Source organism: Erinaceus europaeus, chromosome 3 (assembly GCF_950295315.1).
Source record: "Erinaceus europaeus chromosome 3, mEriEur2.1, whole genome shotgun sequence".
In the NCBI taxonomy this organism is placed as follows: domain Eukaryota; kingdom Metazoa; phylum Chordata; class Mammalia; order Eulipotyphla; family Erinaceidae; genus Erinaceus; species Erinaceus europaeus.
The window spans coordinates 118,076,579-118,093,976 of record NC_080164.1 but is presented as its reverse complement, the minus strand read 5'-3'; the positions used below and the strand labels follow the sequence as shown (position 1 = coordinate 118,093,976).

Below are 17,398 nucleotides of genomic sequence, written 5' to 3'. Positions count from 1 at the left end.
AGACTTTGGAGAATCCATTGTCAGGGCCAGGTGGTAGTGCACCTGGTTGAGTGCATGGATCTCTATACACAGGGACCTGGGCTCAAACCCCCAGTCCCCACCTGCAGTAGGAATCTTCGTGACTGGGGAAGTTGTGCTGCTGTTGTCTCTCTGTCTGTCTCTTTTCCTCTTCCATTTTCCCTATTGACTTCCCTCTGTCCTATCAAATAAAATAAAGTCTTACAAATGATATTTATTTATTGGATAGAAACAGCCAGAGATAGAGAGGGAAGAGAATGATAGAGGAGGAGAGAGTCTTTTTTTTTTTTTTTTTTTTCCAGAGCACTGCTTAGTTCTGGCTTGTGGTGGTATGGGGGATTGAACCCAGGACTTTGGAGCCTCAGGCACTAGAGTCTCTTTACATAATCACTATGCTATCTACCCTCCTCCCACATCACAAAATAGTCTTCATGCAATCCAGGAGGTGCCGCAGTGGAGAAAGTGTTGATCTCTCAAGCAAAGGACCCTGGCATCATATGTGACAGAGTGATGCTCTGGCTCTCTCTCATAAATAAATAAGTTTCATAGTGAGTCTTTGTTTCCTTAGGGCTTTGTGGTACACAGAGTAAAGGTGCCCCCCCCAAAAAAAAAGGAAGACCTGATCCTCAGAATGTAGCTGCATCTGTCACCTGGTTGAGAATTAAGGCTGTCAATCAGATGATTTAAAAGGGAGATAACTGAGGTAAGTGTGGTGGTGTGGAGGAAAGTACATCTCCATACCTGGGTCCCTGAATTTGGTCCCAGGTTCTGCATGAGGGAATGAGATAAGGAGCTATGAGGACAGCAGTCAGGTCAGAGGAGGTGCTGCTGTCGGCATTGCAGTGAAGGACTGGTAAGGAAGGAGTCAAAGGGTGCAGACAGCCTCCTGAGCCTGGAGACAGTTCTAGGCAGAAACAAAGACCCACAGGTGTCTCTTGATTTTAGACCAATGGAATGTTAGACCTTGCTAAGCTCCTTACTGAGCTACAGAAAGGTAGGATATATGCATCAGGCACTGCTTCCCACATGAAGCCATACAGGGGAGCCCCTCACTGGTGGGGAGGCCATCACTCCAGCCCCCAGCACCTCCTTCTCCCTTATGTAAGTTTCAAAGTTGTTTTAGAAGATGCAAATGATTTTGTGAAATGGTGTGCTTTTTCTTTGTCCCCAAGATCTTCCCTTTTCTCTGCTGATGTCCATGCATGCTGCCCACGTGAACTTCAGGGGAGTGGGTGACAGGCAACTGTGAGGAAATTCTGCTTTCCATAAGTCTGTGGTCTGATCACAAACCACAGAAAACATGACAAACTGTTGCATCAACCAGCTTGGAAGTAGTCCAATCGATTATGTCACCAGAGCATCTCTATGTCTCTCTATTCTGTGAACCAGGAAATTCTTTTTTTTTAAATAACTCTTTTTATTTATTTATTTTATTTTTGTAGTGAGATGAAGAGAGAGACAGACACAGACACAGATAAAAACACCAAAGCACTGTTCAGCTCTGGCTTATGGTGGTGCGGGGGATTGAACCTGGGACTTCGGAGCCTCAGGCATGAGAATCTCTTTGCATAACCATTATGCTATCAACACCTGCCCGAACCAGGAAATTCTTAAAAAGAGGAGCCAGGGGAGTCGGGCAGTAGCGCATCAGGTTAAGCGCAAGTGGTGCAAAGTGCAAGGACTGGCTTAAGGATCCTGCTTAGAGACCCTGGCTCCTCACCTGCAAGGGAGTCACTTCACAGGTGGTGAAGCAGGTCTGCAGGTGTCTGTCTTTCTCTGCCCCTGTCTTTCCCTCCTCTCTCCATTTCTCTCTGTCCTATCCAACAATGACGACAGTGACAAGTACAACAACAATAAAAAACAAGGGCAACAAAAGGGAAAATAAATAAATATTAACCAATTATTTTTAAAGTAAATTTATTTATTTATTTATTAAGATTTTATTTATTTATGAGAAAGATAGTAGAGAGAAAGAACCAGACATCATTCTGGCATGTGTGCTGCCAGGATCGAACTCAGGACCTCATCTTTGAGAGTCCAAAGCTTTACCACTGCGCCACCTCCCAGACCACAACAGATTATTTTTTAAAATAAAAGGAGCCATGAAATTCTTAAAAAGAGGATCCAGGTTGTGATACATCTGGTAGAGCACATATATTATTAAGTATAATCTGCAAGAACCCAGGTTCAACCCAATCCCATCTTTAAGAGGGAAGCTTCACAAGTGGTAAAGCAGTGTTAACAGGTTACTCTCTTTCTCCCTCTCTATCACTTTCACTTTCTCACTCTCAATTTCTGTCTTTACTAAAAAAAAGCAAAAAAAAAAAAAAAAAAAAGAAGCACTGTACTGGACTTGCATGCTTGAGATCAATATGAGTCACAAGTTCAGCTCCTATTGCTGCTATATGCCCATAGCTGAGCAATGCTTTGATCGTTCTCTCTCCCTCTTGAAAGCAGATAAATACAATCTTTAAACAATTTTTAAACAAACATAATATTTTGTCCCCCATTATCTTTTGGGACTTCATCTGAATATGTAGAAATTAAATAGTTACATAAATGCTTAGTAGTAGTTGGGAGACTAGTTAAATTAAGATTGGTTAAGTTCCATACCAAAATAATAATAGTTTCTATCAATCGAATGCCAACTATAGATAACGACTTTGTTCATTAACACAAATTGTTCCCTTTAATTTTTTAATGACACTGGGAGATTGTTTTCCCTCACTGCAAACAGACACTTGAAGACTTGGTAATTAGTTCAAGTCTCCACGGTTTGGGAACATGCAGCATTCAAACACAAGTTGCCAGGCTCCATATATAGTCACTTTTATCCTCATGCTTTTTAAGATACGAGTCCATTTTTTAAAATGTCTATACATAGAAAAAGAAGGAGAGTCTACGGCCATACCACCCTGAACACACCCGATCTCGTCTGATCTCGGAAGAAAAAGAAGGAGAGGGCCAGATGATGCACACTTGGTAGAGGGTACATGATGCCATGCTTGAAGACAAAGGGTTCAAGCCATGGTCCCTACCTGCAGAGGGGAAGCTTCAGGGGTGGTCAAGCAGGGCTTCCAATGTCTCTTTTTCTCTCCCCTTCTCTACCTCCCCTCCCCTCTCAATTTATCTCTGCCATATCAAATAAAAAGGAGGGGGAAAAAAATGGCCACCTAGTATAGTGGATTAGTTGTGCAGACACCCTAGTGATCATTAAAAACCAACAAAAATACTAAATGCACAAAGTATATGGCAGGTGAGTTGCAGACAATTTTAATTTTCTTTTTGGTAGCTATGTAATAAGGGGGGTGGATATGAGGAATCTCCAAGGATGAGAATACAAGATTGAACTAGAACAATTAGATAACAAAAAATAAAAGTGATCAATCCATATTGGGAAGGAAGTGTTAGTATCCATTTTTGCTGATAGAATCACAATATACATAGAGAAAAACCATAGAGACAGGGAAACAGCATAGTGGTTCTGCAAAAGATTTTCATGGCTGAGGTCCAGAGGTCCCAGGTTTTGTCCCCAGCACCACCAGAAGCCAGAGCTGAAAACTGTTCTGGTGAAAACAATAATCAATAAATAAATAAGCTTAAGGATGGGAGAAAATTTAGGAGGTCTAAGAAAGGATAATGGGTTTATTACCAGTTCTAATTAAGTAATTGTAAGGTATAATGACTGTGTGAAATTAGAAGGAGAAGAGAGGAGAGAGAACAGGTAGTAAGCTGTTGACATTTTCACTAAGAGCCCCAGTGCCAGGCGGTATGAATGCTGGGCAGATACTCCTCAGCTGCAGCAATAGAGGCCTTGGAGTGGAGGGTAGAGGGCTGTGATCTAAGACACTGTGAGTCACCCATTTCTGCCCTGAACCCTGTGTAAACTCATGTCCTTTGGACCTACTGAGTCATTTGTAAAATTAGAAAGTAATTTTTAGCTTCTTTCCTATTCTTCTGAGTGACCTCAAGTGACCAAACATTCAAAAGAGAAAGTTGGGTGTATGCCTGTGACTAGCCCTTGAATAAAATGCTAACTTAGACATTAAGATGGCACATATCCTTACAATGCAGTCTGCTTATGTAACCCTGCCTTTAGTCTGAACTTGGAAATCAGACTTTGATGGCAATGATTGACTTGACAAAGTCATTTTTATTCTGGGTACATAGCAAAAGCCCCTTAGGAAATGCTGTTGTTAGGTCATTGATGTAGTTCACTTGGATAGTGTGCTGCTTTGCACACTGCTTTGAATTATCCAGGTTCAAACCCAGCCTCCACCCATTGGGGCCCAGATTTGAACTCTGGCATCCCCTCAGGAGAGCCATGGTCCTGGGGAAACTGGTGCTCAACCAGCTGCACCCCCAAGGCTCCTGTTATTTATTCATTCTCCTTAAATATATATATATAATATTGGATAGAGACAGAAATTGAGAGGAGAAGGAGACAGGGAGAGAGGAAGAGAGAGAGAGAGAGAGTGAGAAGCTTTCCCCCTGCAGATGATAGGTACTAGGGACTTCAAACCTGGATCCCTGCACACTGTGATGTGCGTGTTTAACCAGGTGTATCACCACCCAGCCCTCTGTCAGTCTTTCTTAAAAGGTTTTTTTTCTTTTTTTAATTTTTTAATTTGATTTTCCCTTAAAAGGTTTTTTTTTTAATCAGTGACAGAAGAGAGGGATGGAGAGAATCAGAATTATGTGTATGTACTCCGGTACATAGGATGCTGGGGATGTCAGTGTTGAGCTCAGGTCTTTATTTGGGATCACATAGTTTTAGGTAGAAAAACCTTAAATAAGCCCTTCAGGTAAGGACAGAGTTGCAGTTATCTCTCATAGTGATTATTATTGTGGGAGGAAATCAGGAAAATGATACTAGTAACTGTAGTTGATTTTCTTTTTTTCTTTTCTTTAACCAGAGCACTGCTCACCTCTGGCTTATGATGGGGCTGGGGATTGAATCTGAGACCTCAGGGCCCCAGGCATGAGGATCTTTTGCATAACCACTTTGCTACTTCCCCAGCCCATAAAGATAGATGACTAGTATTAAAGGTTTCAAAGTACTCCCAGCTATGCATGATTGGTTTTCGATTGTTGATTCTCTGGGAAGAATGAAAATGGGACTTCTAGCTATTGATAAAAACCCATTGTCAATTCTCAAAATGATTGGTTAAGGGGCCAGGTGGTGGCGCACCTGACTGAGTGTACATGTTATAGTGCACAAGGACCTGGACTCAAGTCCCCGGTCTCTATCCACAGAGGGAAAGCTTCACAAGTGGTGAAGTAGGGTTGCAAGTGTCTCTCTGTCTCACTTTCTCTCTCAATTTCTGGCTGTCTCTTCCCAATATATATCCAATAAATAAATAAGGATTTAACTAAAAAAAAATGTAAATGATTGGTTAATTGATGGATTCCTGATATGGATGCTTTAGGCCCAGCACAGAAGTCTCTAGCCCAAGTCAAAGTTGACACACTCTGTAATCATCCTGTTTTGGCTCACAGGCTCTACTTTATTTATTTATTTGTTTGTTTGTTTATTTATTATATTTTTATTAGTGATTTAATAATGATTAACAAGATTGTGGAATAAGAGTGGCACAGTTCCACACAACCCCCACCACCAGAGTTCCATATCCCATCTCCTCCACTGGAAAGTTCCCTATTTGTTATTCCTCTGGGAGCATGGACTCAGGATCATTATGGGGTGCAGAAGGTGGAAGGTCTGGCTTCTGTTATTGCTTCTCCACTGGAGATGGGTGTTTTCAGGTGGATATATACACCCAGCCTATTTCTGTCTTTCCCTAGTGGGGTAGGACTCTGGAGAGGTTGGGTTCCAGGACCCATTGGTGAGGTCATCTGTCCAGGGAAGTCAGGTTCGTGACACAGTAGCATCTGCAACTTGGTGGCTGAAAAGCATTAAGATATAAAGCAGAACAAATTGTCTAATAGTCAGGAACCCAAAAGTAAAAGTAGAGCAGATGAAATTTGGGGTCTTCATGTTGGAAGGAGCTAGAAAGTCTAGTTTAGGTATATTCCAAGGGGCCCATGACTTCGCCAATTGCACAATTCTTCCAATATTTAAATATTTATTTATTTTTATTGAGAGAGAATTATAGCATCACTCTGTTTTGGTTTTATAAACACAGGCAGAAAGGGACAGAAAGGCTGAGACCCCAGCGTCAAAGCTTCCTTCTGTGTTGTGTGGGCTGGGCTCAAACGTGGGTGCACATGGCAAAGTAGCTCACTATCCAAGTGAGCTATTTCCCCAGCCCAGAGCATTTCTGAGGCACATGAACTTGGGACCTCATGCTGGAGATTCCACTGTTCTACCTCCTGAGCCCCAATGCCCATGGATTCTCAGGAACCTCGCCCACGTGGTCCCAGGTGCTGACCTCAAAAGTTCTCTGTTTCTAAGGAGTTTGGGGAAGAATCAAGGGCTAGGGAGGCTCAGGACACACAACATGCATCCTGCCTTCCCCAGGAAGTAGGGCAGGGCACAGCCAGCCTCAGAGGCACCAGGCCAGGTCCCCTTTGGCTCCTGGGTGTCTCTCCAGCTCTGGGCTGGGCCAGGCTCTGCCAGATGTGTTTGTGATGTTCTAATTGCCTTTGTCTTGCTTTTCTGAACTGTCAAGGCTGGCTCTCAATACACCTGCTCAGCCACCTTCTTGGACCTTCCTGCAGCTATTTCCAGTTCAATGAATTAAAATAGCAGTAAACATTCACTATCTATGAGTCCCATTGAGGGGAAAACTGTGAAAATCAGGTGGAGCGAGGTAAGGTCTCCCAACTGAAAAGTGGGTGCTAAGGAAAACGAATCTTCCTTCCTCTCTCTCTATCAGAGGTTGAGCATGGAAGAGGAAGGAACCTCAGAATTGCCTCCCTGTTAGCTACTCCCCTACTCCAGATACCCCTGCATTTTCTGCCTCCAGGGGCTTGGCATTCCTTAAAACATTAAGCCAGCCCCCCCCCCCCCCCCCCCCGCCTCATTCTGCATTCCCTGATAAATGGCTTGCTCCCTTATCAATGTTTTGCCTGACATAATCATTGTTTTGGCCTGAAGATCCCTTCCCTATTTCCCCAGCCCCTTTTCCTTTCTCCGCCCACTTTACCACTTCTTGCCCCAAACCTTTAAAAGTCTTGCCTCTCTGGTCAATAAAGAGTCCAATCGCCTTGCCACCATCAGCTGTGTTCCCTGGTTTGGTCTCTCCTGTTGCTGAGTAAGTCCCATAAACCCCCATGCTAGCCAGGCAGCCCAGGAGGTGGTGCTGGGGATGGAATGATGGACTCTCAAGCATGAGGTCCTGAGTTCAGTGCCTGGCATCATATGCCCTACAGTGATGCTCTAGTTCTGTCTCTCCTCCCTTAGGTTAATCATAAATAAATCCCTTGGTGGGGGTGGGGTGGGAGAAGAGCTCAGGATCTGTATTTTAAATGCTGAATGTCTAGCGCATAGCACTCACTATTTAATCTTCCTGCTGTGTAGTTAAGTATGTGGTAAGAAGCACAGGTATATCCCCAATGATATAACTGCTGTATGTAAGGACTAAGAGGGGACCAGTGACATAGCTCACTGGGACAGTGTGTTGCTTTGGCATTGCATGAACGAGACTTGAGCTTGGCCCCCACCACACTGAAGGGAGCTTTGCTGTTGTGGTCTTGCATTCTCTGTTTTTTTTTGTCTTTCTGTCTCTATCTAAAGTAATAATAAATACTAAAAAGGAAAAAAAAAACTCAGAGGTTTGATCCCTCTGGTCTTATTCATAGACTTAAAATATTTCCTTCACTTTTATGAGAGAAAGTAGCTTAGCTGTGCTATGTGGTGGTGCTTGGGATTTAACCTGTGCCCGCAGGCATGCAAATTCTTTGTGCTCACACTGAGTTATCTCCTAGAATTTTTTTTCCCTTCTCTATTTTACACCAGAGGAATGCTCAGCTCTGGCTCATCATGGTAGTGCAGGGGATTGAATCTGGGATCTTTGGTGCCTCAGGCATGAAAGGCTCTTTGCATAACCATTATGTTATCTCCCCTAGCTCTCCCTCTCTCTTTCTGTTTTAAAGACATTTATTTATTTATTGTTAGAGCATTGTTCCTCTCTGGTTTATGATGATGCTGAGGGTGGGGATATTGAACCTGGGACATCAGAATCTCAGGCATGGGAGTCTATTTGCACAGCCACTATGCCATCTACCCTCCACCCACCCCACCCCCCCCAGCCCTTTATAGATTTTATACACTTCAAAAAGCAGACCATAATCTTGGAAAAAGGGAATGTGTTGTTTAGTCTGTGGGGCTAGTATGACCTTGTCAGATTCCTATCTTGAGTTTAGGTAACCTCATCCTGACAATTTGGATGAAAGCCTTGGGGCTCCATTCTGGAATTTCTCCTCTAGCTACAGTATAGGGAGTGTGAGGCAAGATCCCTTCCCTCCTCTACTCTGGCTAATGGTGGGGCTAGGGATTGAACTGGGGGGGGGGGGGGAAGCCTCAGGCATGATAGCCTTGCAAAACCATTATGCTATCTCCTCAGCTTGGTAGTTAGAAATGAAAACTTAAGTGGCCCTGTGCAGTGAGTAGAGTGCTACACTTGGACCATGAAGTTCCCAATTTCATCTTTGGCATCACAGGGGTCAGAGCTATGCTTTGGTTCTGTTTCTCAGAATTAACTAAATAATCTATTTAAAATATCAATAAAAGAAATTGAACTGGGGAGACAACGTAATGGTTCTGCAAAAGACTCCCATGCCTGAGGCTCTGAGGTCCCAGGTTCAAACCCTGTACCACAAGCCAGAGCTGAGCAGTGACATGCTAAAGGAAGAAAGAAAGAAAGAAAGAAAGAAAGAAAGAAAGAAAGGAAGAAAGGAAGGAAGGAAGAAGGAAGAAAGATCATTCTAAATATCATCTTTCTTGGGGGAAGGGAGATGTGTTAACTAATAGAGAACAAGTGATGAGAGACAGAGGCTGCAGTCTGGGAGCTATGTCCTTGAGAAGCAGGTGATGGGGAGGACATGACTTCCTAAGAAGGAAGGGCCTCAGGTATGTGCCTTCCTGGCTGAGCTCCTTCCGGGAGCAGGTGGAGGCCACCTGACAGTCAGGATAATTACCCTGGGTTAGGGTTCAGATTCCCAGTCCCCCTCTGCCAGTGTTCAGTTTCTGTCCTTTTACTGCGCATGTGACAACCCTTCCAGTGACCTGAGTGTCTTCCCTTCTGCTCTTGCATCCACCTCAGTGAGTCGCCAGAGGAGGCATGTGCTGGAAGGCGGGTGCATCTCTCCATGTTCAGCTACTGTTAGGGACACTTCCAGCAACAGGTGCTGCCGTCCTCACTTGGCCAGCTGTCTGTCGAGTCTGTGCAGTCCACCTGGCTCCTATGTCTGCCTGCACAGACTGCCTGCTGCCAGTTCATGCAATTTCTAACAGATGAGCACATCAAGAGGCTGGAGACAGTGAAAGAGAGAAAGAGCATTTTTTAAATGTGGGTTATTCAGGCTGGGGAGATAATATAATGGCTATGCAAAAGATTTTCATGCTCCAGACTCTGAGGTCCCAGGTTCAGTCCCCAGTAGTGCCATAAGCCAGAGCTGAGAAGTTCCCTAGTACAATAAAACTTTTATATAAAACAATAAAACAGTATCTCTGATAAGGAGGTTATCCTCCTTATCAGAGATACTGCAGGGTGCACACTTTACCACAGGTGTGAGAGAGCTTAGTTCAAACCCCCACCTACAGGGGGGATGTTTTGCTGGTGGTGAAGCAGATCTATAGGTGCTTCTCCTCTGTCTTTTTATCCCTGTTTGCATCTCTTTCTCTGCCTCTCAGCTTCTTAAAAAAAAAAAAAAAAGTGACCACCAGAAGCAGAGGAATTGCACACAGCCACCAAGCCCTGTCCATAACCCTGGTAGTAGTTGAGCCAAGTAAAAAATTGACATGCCACTATCTGAATTTGAGGGTTCACCTGCAACTCATTAAGCTCCCTGTGTAGAACTGTTATCATAAATTTAAAAAACAAAACAAAACTGAGAGTGGTGGTGGTCATGGAAGCTGCTGACTGGTCTGGAGCTGTTTCTGTACATGCATTTCCAGTCTGATTTTCACTGAGAGTGAGTGATGTTTGTACTCTGCCTGTCCCCTTATATATGTGTTTGACTGACATTCTGTTGCAGTTGATGTGTTCAGAGGCATGTCTGTCTTGCTTGTTAAGGTTCTCAGGTTGTTCTGACCCCTTTGGTATGGCCTTCCATTGGAAATTAAGCTGGTGCAGTGAATAAAGCATTGGACTCTCAAGCATGAGGTCCTGAGTTCGATCCCTGGCAGCACATGTACCAGAATGATGTCTGGTTCTCTCTTTCTTCCTATCCTTCTCATTGATAAATAAATAAAATATTTTTTAAAGAAATTAAGCTTTACAGGGCTGAGCAGTGGTTCACCTGGTTGAGTGCACATGTTGCAAAGTGCAAGGACCCGGGTTCGAGCCCCTTGGTCCCTACCTGCAGGGGGAAGTTTCACTAGCGGTGAAGCAGTGCTGCAGGTTGGTCGGTCTTATCTTTCTCTTTCTCTCTTTTTCCCTTTCCCTATCTGTCTGTGCCAGCTGACAAATCAAACTGAAACCTGGGGAGAGCGCATGAGGATGAAGAAAAGACAGATATACAAAAGATGGGATTGGGAGGGCCAACAGTCCAATGATTGAGAGCCCAGATTTATTTTCTCAGTCTTTTATAGCACTTACAGCATGCATGTTGCAACTTTGTAAATTTCTCAAGACATAAGCAAGGTACAGAGGGTGTGAAAGTACATGCAGTTAATTAACTATATTTTCCCAGGGAGTCTGCAAAGTCTTTATCATTTTCTCAGTTCCCTTTAATATACCTAAGGGAAAGGTCAGGGGCTCACAGAAAGCCTACTTTGTAAACCATTTGCTCACAGGCCCAGGGGTTTTGCCTATCAAGGACCTGCTGCTCCCAACACCTATCCCTATCCCTCCTTCCTTTTCCCCTCCCCCTTGACTTCTCTTGGTCTCTTTCAAATAAGTAATAAATTAATTTAAAAGATCTTTAAAAGAAAGAAAATGAAGATTTATTTTAAAGCCTTTGAGGCATGAGAGTCTTTAGCACAGATTTTATGCTGTCTCCCCAGCCCTTAAGATGTCCTTTTTTTCTTTTTAGCAACTTTCAAATTTACTGTTATCTGTATTCACCATGTTATATATTACATCCTTTCTTCCTTTAGGAATGGACATTTTTACCCCAATAGGCATGTTTTAAATGCAGCACTATGTGGTATTTACAACTATGCTTGTCTGATCTGTGGACTTCTTGCCTCTTCTTCCCTACAGAATGGCAACAGAAGAAACTCCCCAGATGTCTTGCAGAAGTGAGCAAGTTTTTATCACAATGTCAGAAAGAAACGTTAACGGGCTCCCTGGCGCCACCCACAACAACCTGAAGACCTGCTCTGAAGGATCTGTGCTGAGTTTTCATAACATCTGTTACCGAGTCAAAGTGAAGAGTGGCTTTCTATTTTGTGGAAAAACAGTTGAGAAAGAAATACTGGCGGGCATCAAGTATGTTCCTGAACTTTCTATTTCATAGAACTTTGTTGGGTGGTCAGTTTACTTTCCAGCTAGTAATAATAATAAAAAAGGGTGAAGTGTTTGATAAGTGTTTTTTTTTTCTTTTTCTTTTAAAATTATCTTTATTTATTAGAGACAGCCAGAAATTGAGAATATGGGGGGTTGGATAGAGAGGGAAAGAGAGAGACGCCTGCAGCCCTGCATCACCAGTCGCAAAACTTTTCCCCTGCAAATGCGGGCCAGGGGACTTGAACCCAGGTCCTTGCACATTGTGACATGTTCACTCTACCAGGTGAGCCACCACCTGGCCCCGGCGTTTCTTTTTTCTTTTTCTTTTTATTTATAAAAAGGAAACACTGACAAAAACCATAGGATAAGAGGGGTACAACTCCACACAATTCCCACCACCAGAACTCCATATCCCATCCCATCCCCTGATATTTTTCCTGTTCTTTAACCCTCTGGGAATATGGGCCCAGGGTCATTATAGGGTACAGAAGGTGAAAAGTCTGGCTTTAGTAATTGCTACCCCGCTGAACATGAGCGTTGACAGGTCAATCCATACATCCAGCCTTTCTCTTTCCCTAGTGGGGAAGCGGGACTCCAGGACACATTGATGGGGTTCTCTGCCCAGGGAAGTCTGTTTGGCATCATGGTAGCATCTGGTACTGGCGGCTGAAAAAAGAGTTAACATATCAAGTCAAACTAATTGTTTACTAATCATGAACCTAAAGGCTGGAATAGTGCAGATGAAGATTTGGGGTCTCATTTTGTAGGTAGTTAGTAGGCCTACTTTAGTTATATTTTAAAGGGCCCATGACTATACTAGTTTTTTTTGTTTTGTTTTGTTTTTTCCTGAGCCTGACATCTGAGAAGCAGGTAGATCCAAGTTATTGTCTGGGGAGATGATGTCATGGCTGGAAAAAGGACCAGACAGCTGAATCAGGGAAGAGAGTAGCTTCCAAATATGGGAAAGGTATATAAATATTGTTGACTGTAACCCCCACTGATTTGATGTGCTCTGGGGCCCATATTCAGCTTAGGAGCCTATGTGACCTTTGCATCCCTGTAGATCTGACCACATTCTGTGGTCCTGGGTAGGGACATTCCAAGCTGCCCCAATTTCAGAACCCATTTTCCTCACGTGGAAGATAGAGTATGTTGTCCAGCCTCTTCAGAGGCTGGGGCATTCTCTACCATTATTGATCCAAGTTTGAGGGCAGGGTCCTATGCGGGCCCACAAAGGGCTCTGTTGTGCTGTTCCTGATAGAGATGACCAGTAACAATGGAAAGAGGGTCAATTCAAGGTCTAGGACCATAAAGTCTGTTTGAGAATCCCAGGACTCCCCAACTAGGGGCCCAGCCTATCAGGGGTGGCCTGATAGTGACTAAAGAGTCATTAATCATTGAAGTATGCCAGTCTCTTGCCCTTATTCACCTTTTGCAGTCCTTACTTTGATAAGGTTAGCTTTGGAGTAACTGAGAGAAGTATAATAGGAAGCAGGTGAGGAGGGTATCTAAGTCTAAGTAGAAACTATTTTATTAGGAACTGTATGGTGTCTTTTTAGGTCTTTCTTACTTGCTTGCTGCATATACTGACTCACTGCAGACTATTGTGCACTTTTGCCTTCATGTATATATTTTTCCCTAATTTATGGATACATGTGAACATATGCCTTATCTCATGGGACCTGGTCTATATCTAGGTTTTGGAACTTTGTTAATTCTAATTCTAATGGAATTAGAGAATCCTATGAAAGGAAAAGTCTCACCTGAGTAATGAGGCTAAAGTGTTGACATTCCATGCCTGCCATCTCTGGACACAGTCTGAAGTGAAGCATGCTGAGGTGGTACTCATTGCATTGATTAGGTTGGGATCAGCAGATTTAATTTCATTTGGTATGAATTGAGAGAAACATTCAGGAAAATGAGTCCCACCCTAGAGGTTCCAGGACTGAGGGAAATATAGGCTCTATAGAGGAAGTAGGAGGTCCCTGCTGTCTTAGGGTTTAAGAAGGCAATAGATAGTTATTGCTAAATTCAGATTATTTGGCAATTGGGTTAACTCCGAAAATCCCATTGTTAGGATTTGCTGTATCATACACAATATCACCATAATTTATGTCCTTTGATCTTATTTATATATAGCTGTATCTTATAGAGTAATGACCCCAGTTGCTTCTGTTTTCCCTGTTCTAAGCTTTTAGGAGAGTCAATATTTCAAAAACTCAGCCTACAGTCTGTGCGATAAAAATTTTGAGACAGTCAATCAATTTTCCCCTTATCATATTAATTAAATAGTGATTTATATGACTACAGGTTAATAGGAGTGTACATAAACACCATTCCCACCACCAAAAGACTATGTCTCCCCACCCCCCACAGTGATGCTGAGCTCACCCTCCACCCAGAGATTTTTCACTTTGGTGCCCTCCTCCATTGATAGGTGTTTCTATTTGAAGGATCTACAACACTGTTTTTTAAAGTGGTTGTACCATATGCACTTACTTTTGTTGGAGAGGCGTAACAGCTCACGTCACTCAGTGTTGTCTGAGTAAGGCTAGGGGTTTAGTAGAAAGGAGCCTGACTGTCTGATTCACTACTTCTTGATTGTGAAGACATGATTTTTTAATCTCTGTGCTTCCAGTTTCAGATCTGTGAATGAAAGCGATTTGCCTTTATGCTCAACGAGCATGGCATTCTCTGGATACTTAATGTCCTTTATGCTCTTGAAGCAAGAGTTGGAAAGTTTAAGTGACAATATGCTCTGAAATTATGTTGGATTTCAAATAGGCATATTTTAAATAACTACTTACTTACTAGGGGGGAAAGAAAGAATGAGAGAATGAACCCAAGCATTACTCTGGCATATGCCAAGGATTGAACTGAAGACTTCATGCTTGCTAAATAACACACGCTAGCCATTGTGCTACTTTCTTTTTTTAAATGTATTTCTTTATTTTTATTATTATCTTTATTTGTTTACTGGATAGAGACAGCCAGAAATCAAGAGGGAAGGGGTGATATATATATAGAGAGAGACAGCGAGACACCCACAGCACTGCTTCACCACTTGCAAAACTTTCCACCTGCAGGTGGGGACCAGGGGCTCAAACCTGGGTCCTTGTGCACTGTAATGTGTGCGCTACACCAGGTGTGCCAGTGCTGGCTCCATGTTACTTTTGAACTGCCAAATAGATATTTTATTTATTCCTTTAAAAAAGAGATTTATGTTTATGTATTTATGAACAAGAGAGAGAACAAGAGCATCACTCTTGCATATGTGTTTTGGGGAGCTAACTTAAGGATTCATGCCTCAGGATCTAAGACTATCCACTGGGCTCCCAGGCCTAAACTTGTGTCAATGAATGACCTCTTGAGCAGTAGTTTAAAGTCTATAACAATTTACTTAACACTTTCATTCATTAGAGAAATGGACGTTTAAGAGCCAAATGAAATGCATTTAACTGTATTTCAGGCTCCAGACCAATAGAAAATGCAGTATCACATCCTATTCTAATGTGTACATCTTAGAATGATAACGGAAAAGGGAAGATTCAGGAGACAGTGTGTAGATTTTGCTCAAGGAATATAGCCTATGTGATTAGTTTCATTTAGTTGGTTGTTTAATAAGGGAAATAATGACTCTGAGGTGAAACAAACCAATCCCGGCTCTCTAAGACTGGCAAAGTGGCTGTAAAAGAGGCCTTTGACCCCGATTGTCCTGCGAGCATATGGAACTAGCTATTTCTCATACTTTCATTTTGCTCCCCCCATATAGTCTGGGACTACGTATTGAGTATGGGACTGTGGCTCTCCACCAGTTGCTCTCCAAGGGCCTGGAGGTGACAAGTAGTAGAGAAGCCTTGGGCATGTGAGTGGGGAAGAAGTGGTAGGAACCTGAGATAGAATGGCCACCGTGATGTCACACTTAGGACCCCTTATTCACTGTCCTGCAGAAGTCCCCGTATCCTACCCTATCTGGCTGCTATTGTTGGAGCTCACGTCAGCAGCTGCCTCCAAGTCACCATCTGGCTCCCCCCAGATGGGGGGGGGGGTAGATTGTTATGTGGAAAACTGAGAAGTGTTACACATATACCAACTACTGTATTTTATTGTCAACTGTAAACCATTAATCCTCCTAATGAAGAAAAAATTAAATTAAAAAAAAAAAAGAAAGGAAAAAACTTATTGGGACTAGGGAGTGACACAGTTGAGCACACACAGTACCATACACAAGGAACTAGGTTCAAATCCCCTGGTCCCCACCTGCAAGGGAGAAGCTTTCCAAGTGGTGAAGCATTGCTGGAGGTCTCTCCCTCCCTCTCCCCCTTCACCTCTCCCTCTCCCCCTCTACATTTCTCTCTCTCTCATGTGAAACTCTGTGTGGCAGCCCAGGAGGTGGTACAGTGGCTGGAGCACTGGGACTTAGAAACATGAAGTCCCAAGTTTTGATTCCTGGTATCACATGTTTCAGAGGTGACATGCTGATTCTCTCTACCCTCTCTTTATTACAATATAAATATGGGAGGAGGTAGATAACATAATGGTTATGCAAAAAGACTCTCATGCCTGAGGCTTCGAAATCCCAGGTTCAATCCACCCACACCACCATCAGCCAGAGCTGAGCAGTGCTCTGGTAAAAAAAATTAAATAAAAAAATGTATATATACATACATACACAACCCATACTATCTCACATGAAGGAAAGAAAAATGAATTTTCTTTTAAAAGTTGGTTTGTGCTTATTTTCTGTCTGTTTTCGCCAAGTTTCCAGGAGTGTGTGAAGTGCAGGTCATGACTTACCAGAGCCAGCTTGACAGGGGCCTTGACTTGGTTTGTTTCTGTGTTTACAGTGGTATCATGAGACCTGGCCTCAACGCCATCCTGGGACCCACAGGTGGAGGCAAATCTTCGTGAGTATGGCAGAGAGCAGGTGTCTGCTTTTCCTCTGCTGTTGCAATGTTCTTTTATTTCATACTTAGCAAAATATTTTTTAATATTTCATTAATTTATTGTATAGAGACGAGGAGAAACAGAGAAGAAGTAGGGGGTACAGCAGACTAGAACAAGAGAAACACTTAGAGCACTGATCTACTGATTGTGAAGCTTCTTACCCACTGCAGGTGGGAATCTGGGGGCTCAAACTTGGCTCCTTGATTGTGGTAACATACACAACCAACTGGGTGAACCACCACCAGTCCCCATAATGTTCTTTTGGAGCTCTGTTTACACAGTCAGGTGTTGAGCATTTGCTGTATGTCCAGTCTGGTACCAGGAAGATTTACTAGGTCAACTTAACAAACAAGATAAGGTCACTGGCCATTAGGTTTGAGCTAGCAGGAAGGAAAGGAATGAGGTTTAATTTATTTTAATTTTTAATTTATTTTTAATTTATTTTTAGTTTTCTTAACAAGAGCACTGTTGAGCTCTGTTTATGGTAGTGCCTGGACTTGAACCTGGAACCTCAGTGCCACAGACATAAGAGTCTTTTAAAAAAAATTATTCCTGTGGGTAGATAGCACAGTAGTTATGTAAAGAGACTGTCAGATCTGAGGCTCCGAAGTCCCAGGTTCAATCCCCTGCACCACCGTAAGCCAAAGCTGAGCAGTGCTCTGGTGTTTCGCTGTGTCTTTCTCTCTACATCTCTCTCAAAAATAAAATAAATGAAATACCTTAAAAAAACAACTGTCTGTTAAAAAAAATTCCCTCCAGGGTTATTGCTGGTACTTTGTACCTGTACTATCAATCCATCACTCCCTGAGGCCAATGTTCCTATTTATTCATTTATTGATTGATCTTTCTGTGTTATTTGA

General features: G+C 42.9%; 1 protein-coding gene across 1 annotated transcript in view; it reads left to right on the top strand.

Moving 5' to 3' along the window:
• The window catches only part of LOC103127542 (broad substrate specificity ATP-binding cassette transporter ABCG2-like), an 88,384-nt gene that overhangs the window by 24,477 nt on the left and 46,509 nt on the right, over positions 1-17,398 (top strand). Inside the window, exons 2-3 of the mRNA XM_060187791.1 lie at positions 11,346-11,573; positions 16,439-16,498. Coding sequence (XP_060043774.1) covers positions 11,346-11,573; positions 16,439-16,498 — 288 coding nt within the window. The remainder of the gene's footprint in view (positions 1-11,345; positions 11,574-16,438; positions 16,499-17,398) is intronic.